Source organism: Gorilla gorilla, chromosome 18, assembly GCF_029281585.2.
Source record: "Gorilla gorilla gorilla isolate KB3781 chromosome 18, NHGRI_mGorGor1-v2.1_pri, whole genome shotgun sequence".
NCBI lineage: Eukaryota > Metazoa > Chordata > Mammalia > Primates > Hominidae > Gorilla > Gorilla gorilla.
In genome coordinates this window covers 114,897,950-114,922,939 of record NC_073242.2, presented here as the reverse complement: position 1 = coordinate 114,922,939, position 24,990 = coordinate 114,897,950, and the positions used below count along the sequence as shown (strand labels likewise).

The following is a 24,990-nucleotide window of genomic DNA, read 5'->3' as shown; positions in this document are numbered from 1 at the left end:
CAGCTCCCACACTTGCCTCTCACTCACCTGTGCCAGGCACCGTTCTGAGCACTTTTGGCATCTCTGAAGATCTGTAATCCTCACAAGTACCCTATGGGCATCACCACCCCCCATTTTGCAGATGAGAAAACTGAGGCACAGAGAGAGTAACTAACTTGCTCAAGGTCACAAGGCTTTGAATGATGGCCCCAGGGCTCAAGCCCAGCCCCAGGTCATTGGCCACCTCTCATACGGCCTCTCTCTGCCTCTGCACCAGCCCCTGGTCATTGGCCACCTCTCATACGGCCTCTCTCTGCCTCTGCACCAGCCCCTGTGGTGGACCTGTGTCCTTCTCACGAGCTGCCTGGCATCTGGAGCATCCCCTGTTAGGACCCCCCCTCTCAGGAGAAGGAAAACGTGGAAAACTTGAGACCAGCTTCCCCAGTCCTCCTTGCAGGCGGGGACTGGCCACAGACAGCAGTTCCTCTGACCGGATCCATGCACCAGACTTGAGGTCAGACGCTGACTGCCGGAGCTGAACACGGGGAGAGGCGGGGGCCACAGAGGATCTATTTCTGGTGCTACAGAGGGCACCAGCCTGAGCCCAAGGGCGAACCCTCCCTCACTTTGGTAACTGAACATCTCCTACCCTTATCCCTGCCCTGCTTGGAAATCTGAAGGTCACGGCAGAGAAGCTCAATGTCTGAGTGGCCACACATAAGCCCTGGCCCCTGCCTCCTATTTCACAGACAGGCTAGGAATGTTGTAAACACAGGTCCCAGGGGGTAGCTTCCAACCCTTTGTGCTCTTCTCCATCCCCTTCGCTGAAGCTGCCCTCTTAACAGCGGGTCCTTGATCCTACAGTTCCTGAGAATGCATCCCATCAGTAAATAAATCAGGCAGATAATCTGTGTCTAATTCTTCATCATGCAAAGCTTTGAACAGTCCTTACACATTCTTGGAAGGATTCTTGAAATAGATTACTCCCATCAACAAATCATGTTGAACTTGATGTAACCTCTTGGGAACCCAGGATAATCTCAGCAGAGTGCCTCAGGCATGGCTCTGTGAAGCCGTGACACCCAGAGACCCATGAAGCTTGCCCCACAGCCAATGTCCCCAAACCTCACTACTCTAAAAGCGTATGCTTCTTGCTCTGTTGCCCAGGCTAGAGTGCAGTGGTGTGGTCTCGGCTCACTGCAACCTCCGCCTCTAGGGTTCAAGTGATTCTCCTGCCTCAGCCTCCTGAGTAGCTGGGATTATAGGCACCCGCCACCACGCCCAGCTAATTATTGTAGTTTTAGTAGAGATGGGGTTTCACCATGTTGGCCAGGCTGGTCTTGAACTCCTGACCTTAGGTGATCCACCCGCCTCTAATATCACTTCTTTCTAACACTTGTGTGTCTGTTTTGAGAGGCAACTCTCACATCATTCCCCAAGCCCACCTTGGTTTAATTTGTTATTGCAGCCTGCTTTAAACTGGAAAATCATATAGCCACAAGTTGTTAGGCTTAAAGTGAGAATGACAATTTATGAAATATGGTTTGAGGGGCTTTATGCGTAGAACACGCTTGTCTGCTCACTTCCTGTCTTGTGTGCATGCATGTGCATGTATGTTTGAGCATGTGTGTATGAGAGAGACTATACATGCCTACAATTAGCTAAGTGTCTGCTCCTTGACCAGCTCCATCAAATACCCCATTGACAAGGGTTTGGAACCACTCACCTCAGTGAGTCGGATGTCTGCAGGGATCCGGTCTCCGATCGAGAGAGATACGACATCACCAGGAACCAGTTCTCGAGCAAGCAGGTGCTGGAGTTTTCCTTCTCTTAGGCTGCATTTGACATGGTAAAAAGCAAAAGCATCCATGCTGACATTTGTTTTTATGCACTTTGATACATTTGAACAAGGAGAATAGAAACACACTTTTCTCTTTTAATATACACCAACCCTGTGCCTTTAGGGTGTTATTATTTTGAAATTAACATATCCTATAAGACTTTAGAGAAAGTATGTGGTTTCTGGGCATCCCTGGGCCACATCTGAAAGATGAGGCCATTGCTGTTTACCCTGCCTGGAAACCAGGTGGGCCACATGCCCCAGGGAGGCTCCTGGGGTCAAGGTCAGCAGTTCTAAAGCCTCCAAATACAGCCGGCAGAGTTTTGTCCTCAGAGCACACAGCACTCAGGGTGCAGGGTCTGTCTCAGGAAGTCAGGGATGGCAGAGCCTTATCACAGCTGGGAGGAAGCCCAGGACCTCCGTTCCCGCAGGGCCATGACCAGCTGCCCTCAGACTACGGATGTGCTTCCGTGCAGGCTCCAAATGGAATCCCCCACACCCCCGCCCCTTGCCCGTCCCAGCTGACTCCGACCTCTGACCTGGCCCCTTCAACCCATCCTGCATATGGCAGCTGGAGCGCTCTTAGAACCCCAAACCAGATCCCAACTCCCTCCTGCTCCAAACCCTCTGATGGCTTTCCCATTACCCTGGTACCAAACTCAAAGATCTCGGGGGCCGGCCAGCCTCCTGCAGCTCCCATCTCATTCCATCCAGCCCCCTTAAACACACAGGCTCCTTCTGGTCTCAGGGGCTTTGCAGACCTCAAATGCAGGAGCAGAAATTCCCCTCTTCCTTGTTAATGGAATTTGATCTTGTTGAGGTATCCACCCTCTCCCCACAGCCACGTGCTCTGGGGAGTGGGTCATGCCTGGCTAAGACCCCTGCCCTTGATTGGCTTAGGTATCAGCACATCATGCAACACTGGCCCGAGAGACGTGAGTGGATGTTTGCTGGGGGCTTGTGGGAAGAGATTTCCTTACTGTACTCGCATGTGCATGCACACACACACACCCTTCTTCTATAGGGCCTTTGTGTGTTTGGCTGTGATGCCTGGAGCTGTGGCAGCCATCCGGGACCATGAGGAGAGCCAGCCAAGAACCAATGCAACCCCAATGGGCTCAAGGTGGCAGGGTAAGGAGGTGAAAGGGCCAGGCCCTGGGTGCTCTCCTGAATTAACTAACCCCACGGCTCCCACCTCAGATCCCTGGCTATGAGACAATATACTTTTCTTGGCATTTGTGCAATTGGACTTTCTGTTCCTTGTAGCCAAGAGCACCTGCCAGAGATATACCTGTTGCTCCCTCAGCTCCTCCCATGGCAGGCTCCTCTTCCTCAGGCCTCAACTTAAATGTCACCTCCTCTCTAAATGTCAGCCTGATCGACAGCTATTTAGGGTTGTCCTCACCCTTCCACCAGTCACTATTACATCTCAGTGGGGTTTTTTGTTTTGGTGGCCTCCGGTATTTTTTGGCTTTTGTGTACCTGGACAATTCCAAGGTTATCTTGTTCTTCACTGGCTTATTATGTACTCCCTTGGTAGGAATGTGAGGTCCCCAAAGGCCAAGGCCTCCCCATTTCTTCCACTTGTATAACCTCAGTGCCCTTTCTCCAGGCATACAGTAGGTGCTCAATAAACATTTGATGCCTGCACCAGGGATGGAGTAACACAGGGAGGGGGTCCCGCACAGCAGGGTTTCCCCTGACTTGGAAATGGGTCTCAGAGACTCAGAGGGTGGGCTTCACCTCTTCAGCGCTCTTTCAACTCTACTGCGCTGCCTGACACCGCTGCTTTTGTACATAAAACCGTCTTTTAGAAGTGACCTCCCAGGAGACATCAATAATGCACGCTATTCACCTGAAAGGCCAAGACTTGATATTTAAGCTTAAGATCGGATCATCAAACCACAGAAATCATTTATGCTTCCGTTTGCTCAGTTAATGATGTCACATGTCTGGATTTCTGACAGCACTGTTCATCCGACCAGCGAGCCCAGACATTTCTACTGCTCCCGTGGCCCTTCTACAATTGACTCACCCTCTGTGATGTGGGTCAGTTCTGTATCATCCTCTTCTTGTCCCTATTTGGTCCTTCGTCATTCTCCGCCTTGTATTATACACACACACCCCTTGAATGCTGACTCTTTGAGATGCGGGACCGTATCTCACTAGGGCTTTCTACCCTACCTAGCCCCATGGCTCAGTTGCACAACATGTGCCTGGGATATATACTAAAGCTCTCCCTGAAAATTATCCTTCAGAAAATACGGAGTTGCCATATGTTTGCCAAATGTTGGAAACCGGTCTTGGAGACTCAGAGGGTGGGCTGAGTTGTTCCCAGACACCCCAGACCATGAGATACTTCTTTTTTTTTTGAGACAGAGTTTCGCTCTTATCGCACAGGCTGGAGTACAATGGAGCAATCTTGGCTCACTGCAACCTCCACCTCTGGGTTCACGCAATTCTCCTGCCTCAGCCTCCCAAGTAGCTGGGATTACAGGCACCCACCACCATGTCCAGCTAATTTTTTTTAACTTTTAGTACAGACAGAGTTTCACCATGTTGGCCAGGCTGGTCTTGAACTCCTGACCTCAGGTGAGCTGCCTACCTCGGCCTCCCAAAGTGCTGGGATTACAGGTGTGAGCCACCGTGCCCGGCTGATCACAGGATACCTTCTATCACTTTGAGCAGCCAGGTATGTTCGGGAAAGACAGATCAGCCTGACAGGACCTCAACCCAATGTTAGTAGGGGTGGGGAGAAGACTTTGGCCTTTTTTGAAATCATTTCATTTTCTACTAGGAGAACGAGCTTATGGACCACTGCTATGCTAAAAGTTAAGCTTAGAATGAGCTGTTATCCCACACTGAGCAACATAGTGAAACCCCATCTCCACACACACATACACACACACAGACACACACATGCATACACACACGCACACACGCACAGACACATGCACACAGACACATATACACACACGCACACATACACATGCACAGACACACGCACACACACACGTACGCAGACACACGCATACAGACACACACGCACACACGCGCAGACACGCTCGCACACACGCGCAGACACGCTCGCACACACACACACGTGCACACGCGTACACACATACACACACAATCAGGTTTAAAAAATAAAAATGCAAAAAATGCAGTAACTTTTGTAGCAGCTGATACAAAAAAGTAGTCAGGTGTGGTGGCATGGCATGCACCTGTATTCCCAGCTACTTGGGAAACTAAGGCAGGAGGATCACTTGAGCCCTGGAGGCAGGCACAGGTTGCAGTGAGCCGAGATCCTGCCACTGCACTCTAGCCTAGGCAACAGGGCCAGACCCTGTCTCAACAACAACAACAACAAAAACAAAGAAAGGAAGAAAGGAAAAGAAAGAAAAGAAAGGAAAGAAAGAAAAGAAAAAGAAAGAAAGGAAAGAAAAGAAAAGAAAAAGGAAAAAGCCGTTTTCCCTCCTGGGCCTGTCAGCTTCCTCCACCAATGGCAGCTGTTCCTAGAAGGGCCCCTGCAGATGTTCTAAGCTGAGCTGCCCAATATGGTAGCCACTAGGTCCATGTGCATATTTAAATAAAAATTAAAATTAAATAACATTAAGAATTTAGTTTGTCGGCTGGGCACGGTGGCTCACACCTGTAATCCCAGCACTTTAGGAGGCTGAGGCAGGCAGATCATCTGAGGTCAGGAGGTCGAGACCAGCCTAGCCAACATGGCGAAACCCCACCTCTACTAAAAATATAAAAATTAGCCAGGTGTAGTGGTGCATGCCTGTAATCCCAGCTATTTGGGAGGCTGAGGCAGGAGAATTGCTTGAACCCAGGAGGCGGAGGTTGCAGTGAACTGAGATTGTGCCACTGCACTCCAGCCTGGGTGACAGAGCAAGATTCTATCTTAAAAAACAACAAAAAAAGAATTGTCAGATGCCATATTGGACAGGGCAGATGATATTAACATAACATTTCCTGCAAGTTCTATCACACAGGGCTACGCTAAGCAGAAATGGCCATGTGGTACTGGCAGACATTTTAATCTTTTCTCTTTCTTTGTTAAACATCTTTGGTAAGAGCCGTGCAGTAACCAATGGAAAACTCTGGGCAGGAAAGAGGCTGCTGCAGCTGCTGAATAGTTACTCAAGTTCACTCTGTCTATACCCTATGCTGCAGCCAATGTTCTGATGGCTCTGCTTGTTAAAGACCTGGATCTCACTATCCTGAGTCCATTCATTGAGAATTCAAATAAACCTCCAAACCCTCTCCCTAGAAAAAACGCACACAGTTCTGCACACTATTTCACAGGCTTTGTGGGCTACCGTCTTCCCAGAGTCACTCCTGCTACCTGTGGTCCTCAGGCTAGGCACCCTGATTTAGACACTGATGATGGAGCTGAGGCCCAGAGAGGTTGAGTGACATGCCCGAGGACACACAGCAACCTGTTGGCAGACAGAGACCAGGCCTTAGAACTCCCAGTGAGATGTGGTTCTCTTGTCCGACACTACCAAGGATACAACTTTCAGCAAACATTTGCCAAACTCTCCAGCTCCCTGGCTCCTCCAGTGAACCAAAAAGTCCCAGGGAGGCCCTGACTTACCAGTTACATTCTGGAGGAACCAGCTTGGTCAGCTCTTCCAGAGATTTCTCCGACCTGTACTCCTGGCAGGAAGCACATCAGATGTGCTGTTTAAAGGTGGGGACTCCATGAAGCTCCTGTCCCGCCCAGCTTACCCTGACTGGGACCTGAGGAAATACTCACCTGGATGAAGGCAACAGTGACCACGATGAGCACTGCCTAGACAGCAAACAGAGGAGGGTGTCAGTACCAGAGGCTCAGTGGGAGGGGCGACAGGGCGTGGCAGACTAGGGGCTTGTCTTTAATCATTGATTTCCTTTCTTCTTGCAAAGTATGTGCACAGTACAGAAATTTAGAAAATATACTAGCCAAAAGAGCAGGAAAAAATTGACACTATCTTTTACTACCCAGACGTGCACATTTCGGAGTACGCATCTAGATTTTTCTACGTAGACACACTTAAGGCACCGCATCTTATAATATGGACATATTCTTTTATAAACTGCCATTTTCACTGAACATGCTGCAAACACCCTTCTCCAAAGCAGATGTGGAACTTACCCCAGCCTTTTTTCTTTTGAAATGGAATCTTGCTCTGTCACCAGGCTGGAGCGCAGTGGTGTGATCTTGGCTCACTGCAACCTCCGCCTCCCGGTTTCAAGCGATTCTCCTGCCTCAGCCTCCCAAGTAGCTGGGACCACAGGCACATGCCACCATGCCCTGCTCATTTTTTTTGTATTTTTTGTAGAGACGGGGTTTCACCATGTTGGCCAGGATGGTCTCGATCTCCTGACCTCGTGATCCGCCCCCCAGGCCTCCCAAAGTGCTGGGATTACAGGCATGAGCCACTGCACCCGGCCTACCCCAGCCTTTTAATTGGAAGTAGGAAATTCCATCATGTGGAATGAGTCTGTGTTTGTATTTTAAAACACCAGCTGGAACAAACGGAAAGAAGTGGGGAATGACAGCCATCAAAAGGTGCTCAGGCCAGGCACAGTGGCTCACGCCTACAATCCCAGCTATTTGGGAGACCAAGGGAGGTGGATCACCTGAGGTCAAGAGGTGGACATCAGCCTGGCCAACACGGGGAAACCTCATCTCTACTAAAAATATAAAAATTAGCAAAAATTAACCAGGAGTGGTGGTGGGCACCTGTAATCCCAGCTGCTCAGGAGGCTGAGGCAGGAGAAGCAGAGGTTGTACTGAGCTGAGATCACGGCACTGCTGTTCAGCCTGGGCGAAACAGCAAGACTCTGTCTCAAAAAAAGAAAAAAAAAATGTGCTCAGGAGAAGCCATATACAAAAGGTCATGTATTGTCTGAATCCATTTTATTTTCTTGTTATACTTTAAGTTCTAGGGTACATGTGTACAACGTGCAGGTTTGTTACACAGGTATACATGTGCCACGTTGGTTTGCTGCACCCAACAACTCGTCATTTACATTAGGTATTTCTCCTAATGCTATCCCTCCCCCAGCCCCCCGACCCTATGAAAGGCCCCGGTGTGTGATGTTCCCTGCCCTGTGTCCATGTGTTCTCATTGTTCAACTCCCACCTATGAGTGAGATCATGCGGTGTTTAGTTTTCTGTCCTTGTGATAGTTTGCTTAGAATGATGGTTTCCAGCTTCATCCATGTCCCTGCAAAGGACATGAACTCATCCGTCTGAATCCATTTCTGTGACATATCCAGAATAGGTCATTCAACCCACAGAGATAGAAACAGATTGGTGGTTGCCAAGGGCTGGTAGGAGGGGGGACAGGAAGTGACTGTCTGGTGAGCACAGGGTTTCCTTCTGGGGTGATGAAAATGTTTTGGAACTAGGCAGAGGTGGTGGTGGCACCATGAATGTACTCAATTTCGCTGAATTGCTCACTGTGAAATAGTCAAGTTTATTATGTGAATTTCATCTAAATAAGAAAGAGTGAGTGCTCAGTGGTTACCTCTTGGTAATGGATCAAAGGTGTTGTTCTTCGGAAGGCAAATGTGCACAGCCCAGGCTCTATTCCCCTCATCCCAGGGTCACGGGAAAGAAATTCCCTGCAACACTGCTCTAGCAAAGACCCAGAAGCACCTGTGTGTCCACCAAGCAAGCAGTGGCCGAATAAACCAGGGCACCTTGATATTGGGGTAAAGAAGGATGTGGATGTGCTTTCCTTTCTTTCTTCTGTATGTTGCTTTTTCCCCCCTACAGCAAACTCTTTTTTTTCTTTATATACAATAACAAGCAGAGACTCAGCAGACCTGTGGCTGCCCGCCCGGGAGCCGAGCGCTGTCAGGGAACTCACCGTGGTGATGCTAACGGCGTCCTCATACTCCTTGGTGAGGACACTCACCAGGGCAGAGCCCAGCAGCAGCAGGATCAGGGGGTTCTTAAACTGAAGAGGAAATAACAGGGTGGGGCACGTTCTTTAGTCTCAGGGACCAGAATGAGTTTCTTACTGTGCAGAAGCTTGTGTGACAGGGGTCTCAGTTCAGGGCCAGGCTTCCAGGTCAACACCATGGTGACCGAGGGCTGGGGAGACCACCCCCACGCAGTGGTCCTCCTCTGCCTGGAACTCCACCCCATTGAGCCTCCCAGGTCCCAGTACTGACCCCCTGAAGACACCGGCCTCGGCCCTGCCTTTGAGTTCTTGGTCTCGCCTCTCCACATCTCCATAACGCTCCAGGCCGGCACTTTCGGCAAGATGCCAGTCCTGGCTCAGGATGGCCAAGGATCCTGTCTCACCACACCAGCTCCCCAAATCCTGCACATCCCAGTCACCAAACTCAGTACCAACCTGCTCCTGTAACAGCCTCTAGGGACTCCAATGATATCTCTCTCTAAAACAGCCGTTCCCAAAACTTCCTGAGAAGATTTTTACTTTATCTTATATATCTGCCCTTTCATTTCAGAGACATCTCATGGTAGCTCATGTTACAGAGGATTGAAAAGAAATGCAAACACATAAAACCGGATTCAGAAGGCAGACCAAAGATCAGGATAAGGAAGAGAGTTAAAATATCAACAAGGGCTGGGCGCAGAGGCTCACACTGTAATCCCAGCCCTTTGGGAGGCAGAAATGGGAGGACTGCTTGAGCCCAGGTGTTTCAGTCCAGCCTGGGAAACACAGCAAAATCCCATCTTTACAAAAAAATGAAAAAATTAGCTGGGCATGGTGAGGTGCACCTGTGGTCCCAGCTACTCAGAAGGCTAAGGCAGGAGGATCACTTGGGCCTGGGAAGTTGAGGCTGCAGTCAGCCGTGTTTATGCCACTGCACTCCTGCATGGACACCAGAGAAACCCTATGTCAGAATATAATAATAATAATAATGCACCAGGTCTGGGCACCTTGATTCCCAGGCTGCCAGGCTCCTGTCCCCTCAGGGACTCTGCACCCTGCCCTTCAGCGACGCCCTCCATTCACATCCTCACATGGCTTTCCGTCTCATTTCACTCAGATCTCTGCCCAGATGCCACCTCCTCAGAGCACCAGCCTAGTGCCTCCCTGCCATCCCGTCCAGAGCCTTAGGTCGTGCTAAGGTAGAATTCTTTCTTTTTTTTTTTTTTTAATTACTTATTTCTGCCATGTATTTTATTTAAATTATCTTGACTATTATTAGAAATGTTTGATTTACTGACTTAAAGATTTACTTTAAAGGGTTTTTTTTAATTTTTTTATTTTTTATTGATCATTCTTGGGTGTTTCTCGCAGAGGGGGACTTGGCAGGGTCACAGGACAATAGTGGAGGGAAGGTCAGCAGATAAACAAGTGAACAAAGTTCTCTGGTTTTCCTAGGCAGAGGACCCTGCGGCCTTCCGCAGTTTTGTGTCCCTGGGTACTTGAGATTAGGGAGTGGTGATGACTCTTAACGAGCCTGCTGCCTTCAAGCATTTGTTTAACAAAGTACATCTTGCACCGCCCTTAATCCATTCAACCCTGAGTGGATACAGCACATGTTTCAGAGAGCACAGGGTTGGGGGTAAGGTCACAGATCAACAGGATCCCAAGGCAGAAGAATTTTTCTTAGTACAGAACAAAATGAAAAGTCTCCCATGCCCACCTCTTTCTACACAGACACGGCAACCATCCGATTTCTCAATCTTTTCCCCACCTTTCCCCCCTTTCCATTCCACAAAACCGCCATTGTCATCATGGCCCGTTCTCAACGAGCTGTTGGGTACACCTCCCAGACGGGGTGGTGGCCGGGCAGAGGGGCTCCTCACCTCCCAGTAGGGGCGGCCGGGCAGAGGCGCCCCTCACCTCCCAGACAGGGCGGCTGGCCGGGCGGGGGGCTGACCCCCCCATAAGGTAGAATTCCTAATGATGAGACTCCTGAGACAGAGGAACAGGGCTGCCTTGTGAGGTGATGAGTTCCCTGTCACTGGGGGAAAGATAGGAGAATCACAACACTTGGCATGCAGCAGGAACTCAACACATGTAAGGAATTAATAAGGAAGAGCAGACAGAACCCGTATACGCAAGGGCAGGAAAACCCAGCCGTCAGGAGCTCCCGTCCAGTCCTACAAGGATTCCCAAAGACGCATTGCTGAACCGACAAGCTATAAGATGAATGAGCAAGTCCTCTGCTCTCAAGAAATTTAAGAGATTTCATTTTGGGGAACACCCTGGCTGGAGGCTGGAGGAGGATCCTTGGTGAGAAGGAAGATGTTCACGGTGGGTTTCGACAGGGCAGAGGGGAATGAGGAAGGAGGATAACCAGGGGAAGTGGGGGAGCGGGTCCTAGTGGAAGGGGTGCCAGGGCAGAGCAAAGAGATCTCCAGCCGCAGAGGGGAGCTCCTCCCTCACAGCCCATGTCTCGGCCTCCTTCCCTGAACCCCAACTTCCGGGAGCCTCCACTGCCTCTTCTCAGCCCTGCAGTTTTAGAAAGCTTCTGGGCTAGCCAGAACCACCTACATACCCAGAAGCCTATTTTGGTGCCAAAACGCATCGATGAATAACATTCCCAGAACACTGAGAACTGAGCCTTGATCAGGGAGGGGACCTCAAGGAGAGTGGAGACAGAGAATGCTGCACAGAGGACTGTGATTGGTTCCGGAATCGACCAATGGAGGAAGCTGTAAACACAGAGCCAATAGGAAGGCGGCTGAAGCCTGGGGCAGCCCAGGGGCCAGTGAATGAAGAAGGGGATGTCAGGGATGGGGCCAAGAGCATGCAAAAGGCTGGAAAAGGGGATCTAAGGCCATCTAAACGCCCTCAGGCACCTGGAAAATTCTGCCTGTTCACTGGGCCTTTCTGAACTGGTCCTGCAAAGGTGGCGGGGACTGCCGACTTCTAGAATGGAACTTGGAGCCATGTCAATTGCAGTTTTTTCTTTCCTCTTCTTAGTGGCTTCCATGCATTTGATTGTGTGCCATTCGTTCAGCACCGCGCCAGCACCGATGGCAGCAGCTAGCAAGGGAAGGGGCTCTGGGTGCAGCTCCCTGGCTGTATTGCTCTGCAGTGCTCCTCATAGCTATGTGACTTTGGGCTCAGGTTACAGTAGGACACCCAGTAAAATCTGAATTTCAGATAAACAAGGAACTTTTTGTTTTTAGTATAAGCACGTTCACTGTATTGGGACACACTTATACTAGAAATTGCTTCTTGTTTATCTATCTGAAATTCACTTTGTTTTTGTTGTTGTTGAGACAAGGTCTCACTCTGTTGTCCAGGCTGGAGCACAGTGGCACGATCTCAGTTCACTGCAGCCTCCACCTCCTGGGTTCCAACAATCCTCCCACCTCAGCCTCCTCAGTAGCTGGGATTACAGGCATCCACTACCACATCCGGCTAATTTTTATATTTTTAGAAGAGACGGGGTTTCGCCATGTTGGCCGGGCTGGTCTTGAACTCCTGGGCTCAAGTGATCCACCCGCTTCAGCCGCCCAAAGTGCTTGGATTACAGGCGTGAGCCACCACGCCCATCCTGAAATTGAAATTTAAGAGGGCATCCTATATTGTTGTTTGCAAAACCTGGCAACTCTGGGGAAATCTTTCAACCTCTGCACTTCTCCTTCCTCATGTGCAAAGGCGGGATTAGGAGGAGGATTAGTAAGTTCATGCTTACTTATTCACTTACTCATATAGCGTGGGGCCCGGGGCCTGCTCAACTGTCTACGAAAGTGATCACTGTTTTTCCTGATCGCAGTTGCCTGGGAGTTGGTGATTTGCTCATGATTGATGCTCAGGCTGGCTGGGGCAGCGCGAAAGGGGCGGGAGCTGTCCAAGGATGCCTTCCATCAACACTGAAAGATGGAATGGCTGCCCCACCCTCGCTGGCTTATGCTTGTTAATGCAAAGAATGATACCTCTGGTCCTACCTGATCCAGGTATTTCTTCCACACAGGTTCGCTGTTGTCAGCAACAAACTCATTCCAGCCATGGGCCAGCCGGCGCTGCGTCACCGAGAACTCCGACAGCCCAGTGTGTAAGTCCACCTGGAAGCAGAGGTCAGGCACAAGCTCACTCATGGGCGCAGCAAGGAATGAGGCAACAAGGTACAGACTCCCACTCTGAAAGGCAGCGGCTTCCATGATGGGCCAGGGACACGGGCTTGTCCACCAAGGTGCTGGGACTTGTTCAAAGACCCCGTGCAGATGGGGCAGAGAGAGGAGGAAAAGGCACAAGCCAGTGACCATTATAATTACAGCAGAAAAGATGACTCTGGTCTTAAAATTCAACAAATGGAAATGCAGCGTAGACTTCCAGAAATGCAGAAACACATCTTTTCTTCTTAAAAAAAAAAAAAAAAAAGGTCTTGGGAATGTAAAATGGTGCAGCTGTTATGGAAACTGTGTGGCGATTCCTCAAAAAATTAAAAAGGGAGCTACCAGATCCAGCAATTCCACTTTGGGGTATATACCCAAGGGAACTGCTAGTGGGGATCCAAGAGATGTTTGTACAACCACGTTCGTAGCACTGTTCACAAAAGCAAAAAGGAGGAAACAACCCACCAATCTGTCAAGGGATGAATGAATGCATGAAACGTGGTGTACACACACAATGAAATACTATTTAGCCTCAGAACGAAAGAAAATGCTGACACGTGCTACAACATGGATACACCTTTAAGTTGAACCTTGAGGATGAAGTTAAGTGAAATAAACCAGTCACAAAAAGACAAATTCTGTTGATTCCACATATGAATTACATAGACTAGTCAAATTCATAGAGACAGAAAGTAGAATGGTGGGTGTCAGAGGCTGGAGGGAGTGGGAATGGGGAGTGAGTGTTTAATGGAGACAGATTCAGTTTTACAAGATGAAAAGAATACTGGAGATGCTAATGTAACCCGCTTTGCTGACTGTGGGACTTAAGACCCTCCCATGAGAGGGTCCCACCTTATAATCTGGGGGAAGGAATGATGTCATGAAGCTTCCCTAAAAACCCAAAGATAGGATTCAGTGAGTTTTCACGTACCTGAACATGGGGATATTCCTGGAGAGCGGCATCCAGGGAGATGTTTGAACAACCATGTTCATAGCAGCATTGGGCATGGAAGCTCTGCGCCCCTTCCCCCATTACCCGCCCTATGCATCTCTTCATCGGTATCCTTTGCCTTTATAATAAACTGGTAGGGCTTGGTGGCTCAGGCCTGTAATCCCAGCACTTTGGGAGGCCAAGGCAGGCAGATCACCTGAGGTCGGGAGTTCGAGACCAGCCTTGTCAACATGGCAAAAGCCCGTCTCTACTAAAAATACAAGAACTAGCCAGGCGTGGTGGCATGTGCCTGTAATCCCAGCCACTCAGGAGGCTGAGGCAGGAGAATCGCTTGAAGCTGGGAGGCAGAGGTTGCAGTGAGCTGAGATCGCGCCATTGCACTCCAGCCTGGGCAACAAGAATGAAACTCCATCTCAAAAAAAAAAAAAAAAAAAAAAAGAATTCTGGAGATACAGAATGGCGATGGTTGTGCAACAGTGTGACTGTACTTAATGCAACTACAATGTACACTTCAAAATGGTTAAGGCCAGGCACAGTGACACCTGTAATCCCAAAACTTCAGGAGGTTGAGGTGGGGAGATCACTTGAACCCAGGAGTTCAAGGCTAGTCTGGGCAATGTAGCACGATCTTGGCTCTACAAAAAAATTAAAAAAATTAGCCCATTGTGGTGGCAGACTCCTGTAGTCTCAGCTACTCAGGAGGCTGAGGCACGAGGATTGCTTAAGCCCAGGAGGTGGAGGCTGCACTGGGCCTTGATTGCAGCACTGGACTCGAGCCTGGGCAACAGAGTGAGACCATGTCTTGGAAAAAATAACATGGTTAAGATGGTAAATTTTATGTTGTGTATTTACCACATATCAGACTTTTTTTTTAAATAGGCCTGTCTTAAGAAACAAGAGTATTTTTTTTAAAAGATAAACAAAACTGACAAACCTTTAGCCAGGCTAAAAGAAAAAGAGAGAAGAACCAAATAAATACAAACAGAAATGAAAAAGGAAACTTCACAAATTATATCACAGAAAGTCAAAGGGCCATTAGTGGCTACCAGGAGCAACTATATGCCAATAAAATGGAAAATATAGAAGAAATGGATAAATTCCTAGACACACAGAACCTACCAAGATTGAACCATGAAGAAATCCAAAAGCTGAATAGACCAATAACAAGTAATAAGATCGAAGCCATAATAAAAAGTCTTCCAGTTAGGAAAAGCCCAGGACCCAGTGGCTTCACTGCTGAATTCTACCAAACACTCGAAGAAGCGATACCAATCCTACTAAATTATTCCAAAAAACAGATGAGTAGGGAATACTTTCATTCTACGAGGCCAGTATTACCCTGATACCAAAACCAGACAAAGACACATTTAAAAAAGAAAACCACTGGCCAATATCACTGATGACTACTGATGCAAAAATCCTCAGCAAAATACAAGCAAATCGAATGCAATAACACATTAAAATGAAAATTCATCATGACCAAATGGGATTTATCCCAAGGGTGCAAGGATGGTTCACCATACACAAATTAATGTGACACATCAACAGAATGAAAGACAAAAACCATATGATCATTTCAATTAATGCTGAAAAAACATGACAAAATTCAACATCTCTTCATAATAAAAACCCTAAAAAAACTAGGTATAGAAGGAACATATATCAATGTAATAAAAGCCATATATGACAGACCCAGGGCTAGTGTCATACTGAATGAGGAAAAACTGAAAGCTTTTCCCATAGGATACCCACTTTAACCACTATTATTCAACAGAATACTGTAAGTTCTAGCTAGAGAAATCAGACAAGAGTAAAAAATAAAGGGCATCCAAATTGGAAAGGAAGAAGTCAAATTATTCTTGTTTGCAGATGATATGATCTTACATCTGAAAAAACCTAAAGACTCCACCTAAAGCTATTAGAACTCATAAACAAAATCAGTAAAGTTAGAGGATACAAACTCAAATTATAAAGATCAGTAGCATTGCTATATGCTAAGAGAAAGCAATCTGAAAAAGAAATCAATTAAGTAATCCCATTTACCACAGCTACAAATTAAATATCTAGGAATTAACTTGAAGTAAAAGATCTCTACAATGAAAACTATAAAACATTGATGCAAGAAAGTGAAGAAGACACAGAAAAATGGAAAGATATTCCATGTTCATGGGTTGGAAAAATCAATATTGTTAAAATGTCCATACTACCCAAAGTAATCTATAGATTTAATGGAATCCCTATTAAAATAACAATGACATTCTTAACAGAAATAGAAAAAAACAATTTAAAAATTTATATGGAACCACAAAAGACCCAGAATAGTCAAAGCTATCTTAAGGAAAAAGAACAACACTGGAGGAATCATATTACCTGACTTTAAATTATACTACAGAGCTTTAGTAACCAAAACAGCATGGTACTGTCATAAAAACAGACACAGAGATCAGTGAAACAGAATAGAGAACCCAGATATAAATCCATACATCTACAGTGAACTCGTTTTTGACAAAGATGTCAAGAACATCCGCTGGAGAAAGGGCAATCTCTTTAATAAATGGTACCAGGAAAACAAAATCTCCATATGCAGGAGAGTGAAATTTCACCCCATCTCTCATTATCAATAAAAATCAAATAAAAATGGATTAAAGATGAGGTGGGCAGATTACCTGAGGTCAGGAGTTCGAGATCAGGCTGGTCAACATGGCAAAACCCCAGCTCTACCAAAAATACAAAAATTAGCTGGATGTGGTTGTGCATGCCTGTAATCCCAGCTACTACAGGAGGCTGAGGCAGAATTGCTTCAACCCAGGAGGCAGAGGTTGCAGTGAGCTGAGATAGCACCACCGCACTCCAGCCTGGGCGACAGAGTGAGACCCTGTCTCAAAAAAAAAAAAAAAAAAAAAAAGATTAAAGACTTCAATCTAAGATCACAGACTATGAAACTATCAAGAGAACATTGGGGAAACTCTCCAGGACATTGAACTGGGCAAAGATTTCTTGAGTAATATACTACAAGCACAGGCAACCAAAGCAAAAATGGATAAATGGAATCACATCAAGTTAAAAGGCTTCTGCACAGCAAAGGAAATCATCAACAAAGTGAAGAGACAACCCACAGAATGGAAGAAAATATTTGCAAACTACCCATCTGACACGGGATTAATAACCAGAATGTATAAGGAGCTCAAACAACTCTATAGGAGAAAACCTAATAATCTGTTTTTAAAATGGGCCAAAGATCTGGATAGACATTTCTCAAAAGAAGACATATGAATGGCAAACAGGTACATGAAAAGGTGCTCACCATCACCGATCAGAGAAATGCAAATCAAAACTACAATGAGGTATCATCTCATCACAGTTAAAATGGCTTTTATCCAAAAGTCAGGCAATAACAAATCCTGGATATGAAGAAAAGGGAACCCTTGTACACTGTTGGTAGGAATGTAAATTAGTATGACTGGTGAACAGTTTGGAGGGTTCCTCAAAAAACTAAAAATATGCTGGGCGCGGTGACTCATGCCTGTAATCCCAGCACTTTGGGAGGCTGAGGCAGGCAGATCATGAGGTCAGGAGATCGAGACCATCCTGGCTAACACGGTGAAACCCCTCTCTACTAAAAATACAACAAAATTAGCCGGGCATGGTGGCAGGCGCCTGTAGTCCCAGCTACTCAGGAGGCTGAGACAGAAGAATGGCGTGAACCCAGGAGGCGGAGCTTGCAGTGTGCAGAGATCGCGCCACTGCACTCCAGCTTGGGTGACAGAGTGAGACTCCATCTCAAAAAAAAAACCAAAAAACTAAAAATACAACTGTTATATGATCCCCAATCCCACTCCTAGATACATAACCAAAAGAAAGGAAATCAGAATATTGAAGAGATATCTGCACTCCCATGTTTATCGCAGGAGCATTCACAATAGCCAAGGTTTGGAAGGAGCCTAAGTATCCACCAACAGACAAATGAATAAAGAAAATGTGGTACATATACACAATGGAGTACTATGCACCCATAAAAAAGAATGAGATCCTGTCATTTGCAACAACGTGGATGGAACTGGAGGTCATTATATTAAGTCAAATAACATAGTGAACTCCAGACACAGAAAGGCAAACTTTACAGGTTCTCACTGATTAGTGGAAGCTAAAAATTAAAATAACTGAACTCATGGAGATAGTAGGATGGTTACCAGGGCCTGGTAAGGGTAGTTGGGAGAAAGTGGAGAGGGCTATGGGTACAAAAAATATAGTCAGAAAGAATAAATAAGACCTAGTGTCTGCTGGCATGACAGGGTGACTGTTGTCAAAAATAATTTAATTGTACATTTTAAAATAACTAAAAGAGTGTAAGTGGATGACTTGTAACACAAAGGATAAATGCTTGAGGTAATGGAGACCCCGTTTGCCCTGATGTGATTATTATACAGTGTATGCCTGTATCAAAGTATCTCTGGAACCCATAAATATACACCTACTATGTGCCCACAAAAATTAAAAATAAAAAAGAAACAGTAGCTAAAACAATTATATTGTGCCCAACTCCATTCAAGCTCTTTCTGTAAACAAATTCGTTAAATACAGCTAACTTATGAGTCAGTCATAATGGAAGGAAACTTTGCTGTTCTGGTCACAACAAAAGAGTCCTTGTTTTTAAAAAGCCAATAACAAGAAAACTGTACTTGCTGGTAGAGGAAACAGGGAGAACAGAATTGATTTCTAGATTCTTTTGAATAATGAAAGAAAATCTAGCTCATTTTCTAGGTAGGGATAATATTCAGGCAGAGAAGAAATACTTCCTCCCCCTCTCCAAATACTAATACACAGGACTTGAATTGAAACAGACTTGAGTTATTCTCAAGAAAAGACACTAGCTTCCAACTTCCTGAAATTGTAGCATGTGCCCTTTTCCTGGGGGCTTTTTATTTGCTTTCCCAAAATGTAGTGGTTCTGAGTATGCACGTGGACGCACGTGTGCACACACACACACACACTTGTGTGCAGTGCAAATGTTTGTCTTGCACTGGCCAGGAATTAATTCAAACTGGCTTGAGAAACTTGGGAGAATTTGGTTTTAGTACCTGGCAACTCCACGGATTATAAAAGACGACGGTGGGAATACCGGATGACGAAGAGTTTGGGCTTTGATGTGAAACAGCTGAACTCCACGCTGGGCTGTGCTACCTCTAACACTGGACTGTGCTACTTTCTGTGTCTCAACTTCATCTTCCATCCCTTTATGTTTTTGCCAAGAAATGTGAGGCTGAAGAGAAGCAGCGTACAGAGAGTGTCTCAAAGGACGCCGTCTTCCGGTAAGGGCCTGGTGAAGATGAGCTCTACTGACAAGTACTGATATTCTACCTGTGGAATCTGAACCATTCAATATCAACAATATTTTCCAACCTTGATGATAAAATTGATAATAACACAGAATTTGAAAGCACTGTTCAGGGCTTTGTGTTGCTTTCTTCTAAACATAAAATCTTATCACAATTATCTCCAGATGCAAATTCAATTCTTACACAAAACGCTTTGGCCAAATCCTCTTTCTGGCATTTGCACGCTTCCTTGGGGGGCAGGGCTGTCACCTTCTTCTCTTTCTCGATGGCTTTCAGCTCACTCTGTTCATCAATCTGTGAAAAGAGGAGGGTTGCTGTTTAGCAGATTGAACTTTTGTACTGATTTTTAAATTTATTTTTTATTTTTATTATTTTATTTTTTTGAGATGGAGTCTCACTCTGTCACCCAGGCTGGAGTGCAGTGGCATGATCTCAGCTCACCACAACCTCCACTTACCGAGTTCAAGAGATTTTCCTGTCTCAGCCTCCCGAGTAGCTGGGATTACAGGTACGCATCACCACACCCCACTAATTTTTTTTGATATTTTTAGTAGAGACGAGGTTTCACCATGTTGGCCAGGTTGGTCTCAAACTCCTGACCTCAGGTGATCCACTTGCCTCGGCCTCCCAAAGTGCTGGGATTATAGGTGGAGCCACTGCGCCAAGCCACATGTGTTTTTTTTAAAGCATAAAACACACACAAAAACTGTGCATATGTGTACAGCTCACAAACTAACCCTTATAACCAGCCCCCAAATTAAGAAACAGATATGACTGGTCCCCTGATGCTCCCTTGGCCAACCTACCTACCTGAGGGGTAACTGCTGTCATGGTTTCAATCCTCATAGATTAGGTTGGCCAGGGTTTGAACTTTATGGAAATGGTGCCATGCAGTATACACACATACATGCTTTCTTGTCTGATTTCTTTCACTCAACATTGTTAGTGAGATTTATACAAGATATTGCATGTAGCAACAGTATGCAAATTTTCACAGCAGCTTAGTATTCCACTGTATGAGTAGATCACAGTGTATTTGTTCTCCTGTTGATGAATATCTGGGTTCCAGTTGTTAGTTGTTGGCTAATACTGATGCATCTATTTTTAAGCAAGCTTTTTTTTTTTTTTTGTCACCCAGGCTGGAGTGCAGTGGTGCAATCATAGCTCACTGCAGCCTCAACCTCCCAGGCTCAGGTGATCCTCCTGCTTCAGCCTCCGGAACAGCAGGACCACAGGTGCATGCTGCTGTGCCTGGCTAATTTTTTAATATTTTGTAGGGACAGGGTCTCCCTATGTTGCCCAGGCTGAGCAAACTTATTTTACAGAATTGAAACTTGTAAGCGGACAGAGTAGGGCAACAATATACATATTTAGAATCCTGAACCTCGAACTTCCAGGATTCTCCATCAAGTATGCACCATATTGCAGAGTGTGCCTCCTGCTGATGATAGGTGGTATCACAGCCTGGTTCTATGGGACATTTTAAATAACCAAAGAAAAGGGGAGGGGAAACACAACCAAGTTCTGGAAGTCCCAGCACTCTGTGTTGAGACCCGCGGGCCTGGAAAGAAGCCACGTGAAACACCTGGAGGCTTCGGGAGGCTTTGCTAATACAAAGGAGACCTCAGAAACAGGAAAGTGTGAGGTATTTTTGCAAAACCATTCCTAGCATCCTGATACCCAGGATGTGATAATCATCTTCTCCTTTTCCACCAGGTTATTGGAAACTGGGAAAGAGGAAGCAGGAGAGGTATTGAGTAACTTCCTCCTTTAGCTGTAACAGAGATTGCAAATCCCACTCTTCCTTCTTGCCAGCCGCCCTCCCCAACCCCAAACCATCTCCTCCCAAATGCCTATTTGCTTAGAAAAGCTGTGCTAGCCACCTCGGTTTCCTGCGGCTGCTTCTCACTCATGCCCAGTGCCCAGGAGCACAGCAGCGATTACGCAGATCTTTAAGCAGGCTTAGCCATCCATTGGGAACCCTCCTTAAGTCAACATTGCATTCTTTGTAGAGTTACTTCAAAGAAAAATGTGGATTGCACAAGACTTTCCCCCCCATTCTCAAGATCTGCTCCCGCTGTACCAAATAAAGTGCTTGATTCTCGCTCACACCACAGGTGGAGGCAGGCTGGGGACTCCCCCCATCCCCCACACTCACTCAGCTGCCCTCAGCCTTGCCATTTCTGACTCACTACACCGAATTCACTTTTCCTTTTTTTTTTTTTTTTTTTTTTTTGAGATAGAGCCTCACTCTGTCACCCAGGCTGGAGTGCAGTGGTGCAACCTCGGCTCACTACAACCTCCTCCTCCCGGGTTCAAGCGAGTCTCCTGTCTCAGCCTCCCCCGTAGCTGGGACTACAGGCACGCACCGCCACGCTTCGCTAATTTGTTTCTGTATTTTTAGTAGAGACGGGGTTTCACCATGTTGGCCAGGCTGGTCTCAAATTTCTGACCTCAGGTATCTGCCTGCCTCAGCCTCCGAAAGTGCTGAGATTACAGGCGTGAGCCACTGCACCTGGCTCGAAACACATAAATCCCATCACACGCGCGCACACACACACACACACACACGCCCCATGCTTGAAAACACTTGCAGAGATTCCAGTGCTCTCAGGATAAGAGCCCAATTACCTTCAATGTGACTGCCCAGAACCCACACATGCTACAACATGGATGAACCTTGAAGACGTTATGCCTGGTGAAATAAGCCAGACCCGAAAGGACAAATCCTATAGGACTCCAGTTACAGGAGGTCCCTAAAATAGTCAAACTCACAGAGACAGAAAGGAGAGCAGAGGTTACCGGGCTGGGAAGTTAGTGTTTAATGACTACAGAGTCTCTTTGGGAAAGATGAGAGTTTTGGAGGCAAATATTGGTGATGGTTGCATAACAATGGGAATATACTTAATGCCAGTGAGCCATACCCTTAAAAATGGTTAAAATGGTGAATTTTATGTTATGTATATTTTACCACAATAAAAATCCAGAAGAAAAGGGCCAGACACTGTGGCTCCTACCTATAATCCCAGCACTTTGGGAAGCCGAGGCAGGCAGATCATCTAAAGTCAGGAGTTCGAGACCAGCCTGGCCAACATGGTATTTTGTAAACATATAAAAATTAGCCAGGCATGGTGGCAGGCATCTGTAATCTCAGCTACTCGGGAGGCTGAGTCAGGGAGAATTGCTTGAACCTGGAAGGCGGAGGTTGCAATGAGCCAAGATCATGCCACTGCACTCCAGCCTGGGCAACAGAGTGAGACTGTCTCAAAAAAAAAAAAAAAAAAAAAAAAAAAAAGATCAAAGGCACCGATTCCCCTGCCTTTGAGGGCAGGACTAGCACGTGCCCCCAACCTTTCTCAGGTGCTCTGGACATCTAAAGGCCCAGGGCTGTCCACCCACATGTCCCTGGAGACTGAGCTAAGTGGATTGAGGAGGTCATGGGGTGACAGGGTGCCATGCTGCAGTGACACTGGAGGGGAGAGGGGGTTGGATGCAGAGACCTCCCTCACTCCCCTGTGTTTTGTGACTGCGGGGGCAGAGTCCAGAGCCCAAAGGAGAGAGGACCCAGCCTCCGACCTCCCTCTGTGAGTAAAAGCCACCTACACACTCCCAGCTCTGTAGCCAAGGGTACTGGAAACAGGGACTCTGCTCACAGCAGCACAGTTCACGAGACACAAAAGTCAGACACTGCCCGATGCCCATCCACGGATTATGGAGAAGCAAAATGTGGTCCCTCCAGACAGTGGAGCATCAACTCAGCGTCAAACAGGAATGCAAGACTGACGCACGCGGATGTTGTTAAACTGTGGCCTCTGCAAAACCGTTCTTTGAAAGCCTGACGCCTGGTACACCAGCATGTGACTTTATCTAGAGAGGGTCTTTACAGAGATGATCCAGGTCAGTGAGGTCAAATATGAGCGATGTTCTTGCAAAAAGGAGAAATTTGCACAGATAAACATGCACACAGGGAAGTCCATGTGGAGACACAAGAGAAAACCCTGTGATGATGGAGGCAGAGGCTGGAGTGATGTGTCCATCGGTCAGTGAATGCTGGGGATTGCTGGCCATGCTGGAAGCTTGAAGAGAAGCGTGGAGCAGATCCTCCCCTGGAGCCTCCAGAGAGAGCACAGCCCTCCTGACTCCTTGAGTTTTGACTTCTGGCTTCTAGAACTGTGAGACAATACATTTAAATTTAAGCCACCACATTTTTGGTACTCGGTGACCACAGCCCTGGGAAACACACCTGCTACAACACAGATGAACCTGGAAGACATCACACTAAGTGGAAGAAGCCAGACACAAAAGGCCACACGGTATGTGAGTCCACTCACACGAAATGCCCGGGACAGGCAAATTCGTAGGAGCAGAAAGCAGATTGGGACTGGGGAAGGGGGAATGGGGAGAAACTGCTAATGGGTACAGGGTTTCTTTCAAGTGTTTCAGAACTGAATAGAAGTGGTGGCCACATGACATTGTGAGTGTACTAGATCCCATTACAATGTTTACTGTGAGATGGTTGATTTCGTTATGTGAATTTCACCTCAATAAAATAAGAATTTTGTTTTTCATTTTTGAGGCAGAGTCTTGCTCTGTTGCTCAGGCTGGAGTGCAGTGGCGTGATCTTGGTGCGCTGCAACCTCAGCCTCCCAGGATCAAGCAATTTGATTCTCCCACCTCAGCCTCCTGAGAAGCTAGGACTACAGGTGTGTGTCATCACACCAGGCCTTTTTTTTTTTTTTTTGGTATTTTTAATTGAGACAAGGTTTTGCCATGTTGCCAAGGCTGGTCTTGAACCCCTGGACTCAAGTGATCCACCTGCCTTGGCCCCCTACAGTGCTAGGATTACAGGTGTGAGCCACCATGCCTAGCCTTTTTGTTTTTTTAAAGCCATTTACAAGCTACAGGCAGGAACTCCTTCCACCACTTAGAAACAGTCCTCCTGACTCTCTCCTGGGTCCCACCTGTGTCGGTCACAGCCCCCTCCACCCCCACTCCCCCCACACCCATAGCCTCCCTTCCACTGGCCTCCCATCCTCTGTCCTCGTCCCCTCTTTGCTGGCTCCTCCCATAAACATCTCAGCATGGGTTTCCACTTTAAACATAACCTCTTTTCTGGGTCTTGCATTGGAAATACACCTGCTCCTTCCTCATTTGCCAACATCGAGCTTTTAGAAGGAGTGTCTACACTTGCTGTCTCTATCTTTTCATTTCCTATCCACTTCTCAACCGACTTCAGCCAGATCTCCAGGTCATTTCAGTGTTTCAAGGCCACCGGGACATAGCCCTGGACCCAATACATTGTAAGTGAGGGCTTGCTCTGCCTCACTCCAGTCTCGTGACTCTCAGGAAACAGAGCCCCTGGGTTGGTGACTGAGCTCGTAGATGCTGCCACTCCTCGCCCTGCATTTGGGGGACTCCTACCTGGGATGCTCACCTGGGCACCCCCCTCATCTCCTTAAGAATGCATAGGGGCCCGGGGGCCTAATCTTCCCTGGGTTGATTCCAATCACACAGCTCCACAATCTAAATGGCACTTAATGTATCCTTTGTTGAAAACAGGATTGTCCACTCTGTTTCCAGAAACTACAGACTCTGGTATGGCCCCCATCCCTGTACCCAACCCCAAACACACACTCACTTCTTCTCTCCAAGTGGGCCCGTGCCCGCTGCTAATCAGGACATTGCCATGACCCAGAATGGCCCACCTTGAAGCTGAGGCACTCAAAAACTGGAAACAAACTCAGGGTAAATTGTGGGGAAGGTTGATCAGCCGTGATGCACCTACGCTGTCAGGCAGCCAAACATATCTCCTGAGTTGCACCAAGCC

At 47.0% G+C, this 24,990-nt stretch overlaps 1 protein-coding gene across 3 annotated transcripts in view; it reads right to left on the bottom strand.

The window, feature by feature from the left end:
* ATP2C2 (ATPase secretory pathway Ca2+ transporting 2) overlaps positions 1-24,990 on the bottom strand; it is a 97,400-nt gene that overhangs the window by 47,605 nt on the left and 24,805 nt on the right. For 2 of the 3 annotated variants that reach the window (XM_004058075.5, XM_063700371.1), the window contains exons 2-7: positions 19,347-19,457; positions 12,708-12,824; positions 8,692-8,781; positions 6,588-6,623; positions 6,426-6,487; positions 1,706-1,814 (exon numbers count right to left, since the gene is read on the bottom strand). In XM_004058075.5, the coding sequence (XP_004058123.5) occupies positions 1,706-1,814; positions 6,426-6,487; positions 6,588-6,623; positions 8,692-8,781; positions 12,708-12,824; positions 19,347-19,457 (525 nt within the window). Of the gene's footprint in view, positions 1-1,705; positions 1,815-6,425; positions 6,488-6,587; positions 6,624-8,691; positions 8,782-12,707; positions 12,825-19,346; positions 19,458-24,990 lie in introns of those variants that run through there. The other variant, XM_019012836.4, reaches the window with a different exon arrangement.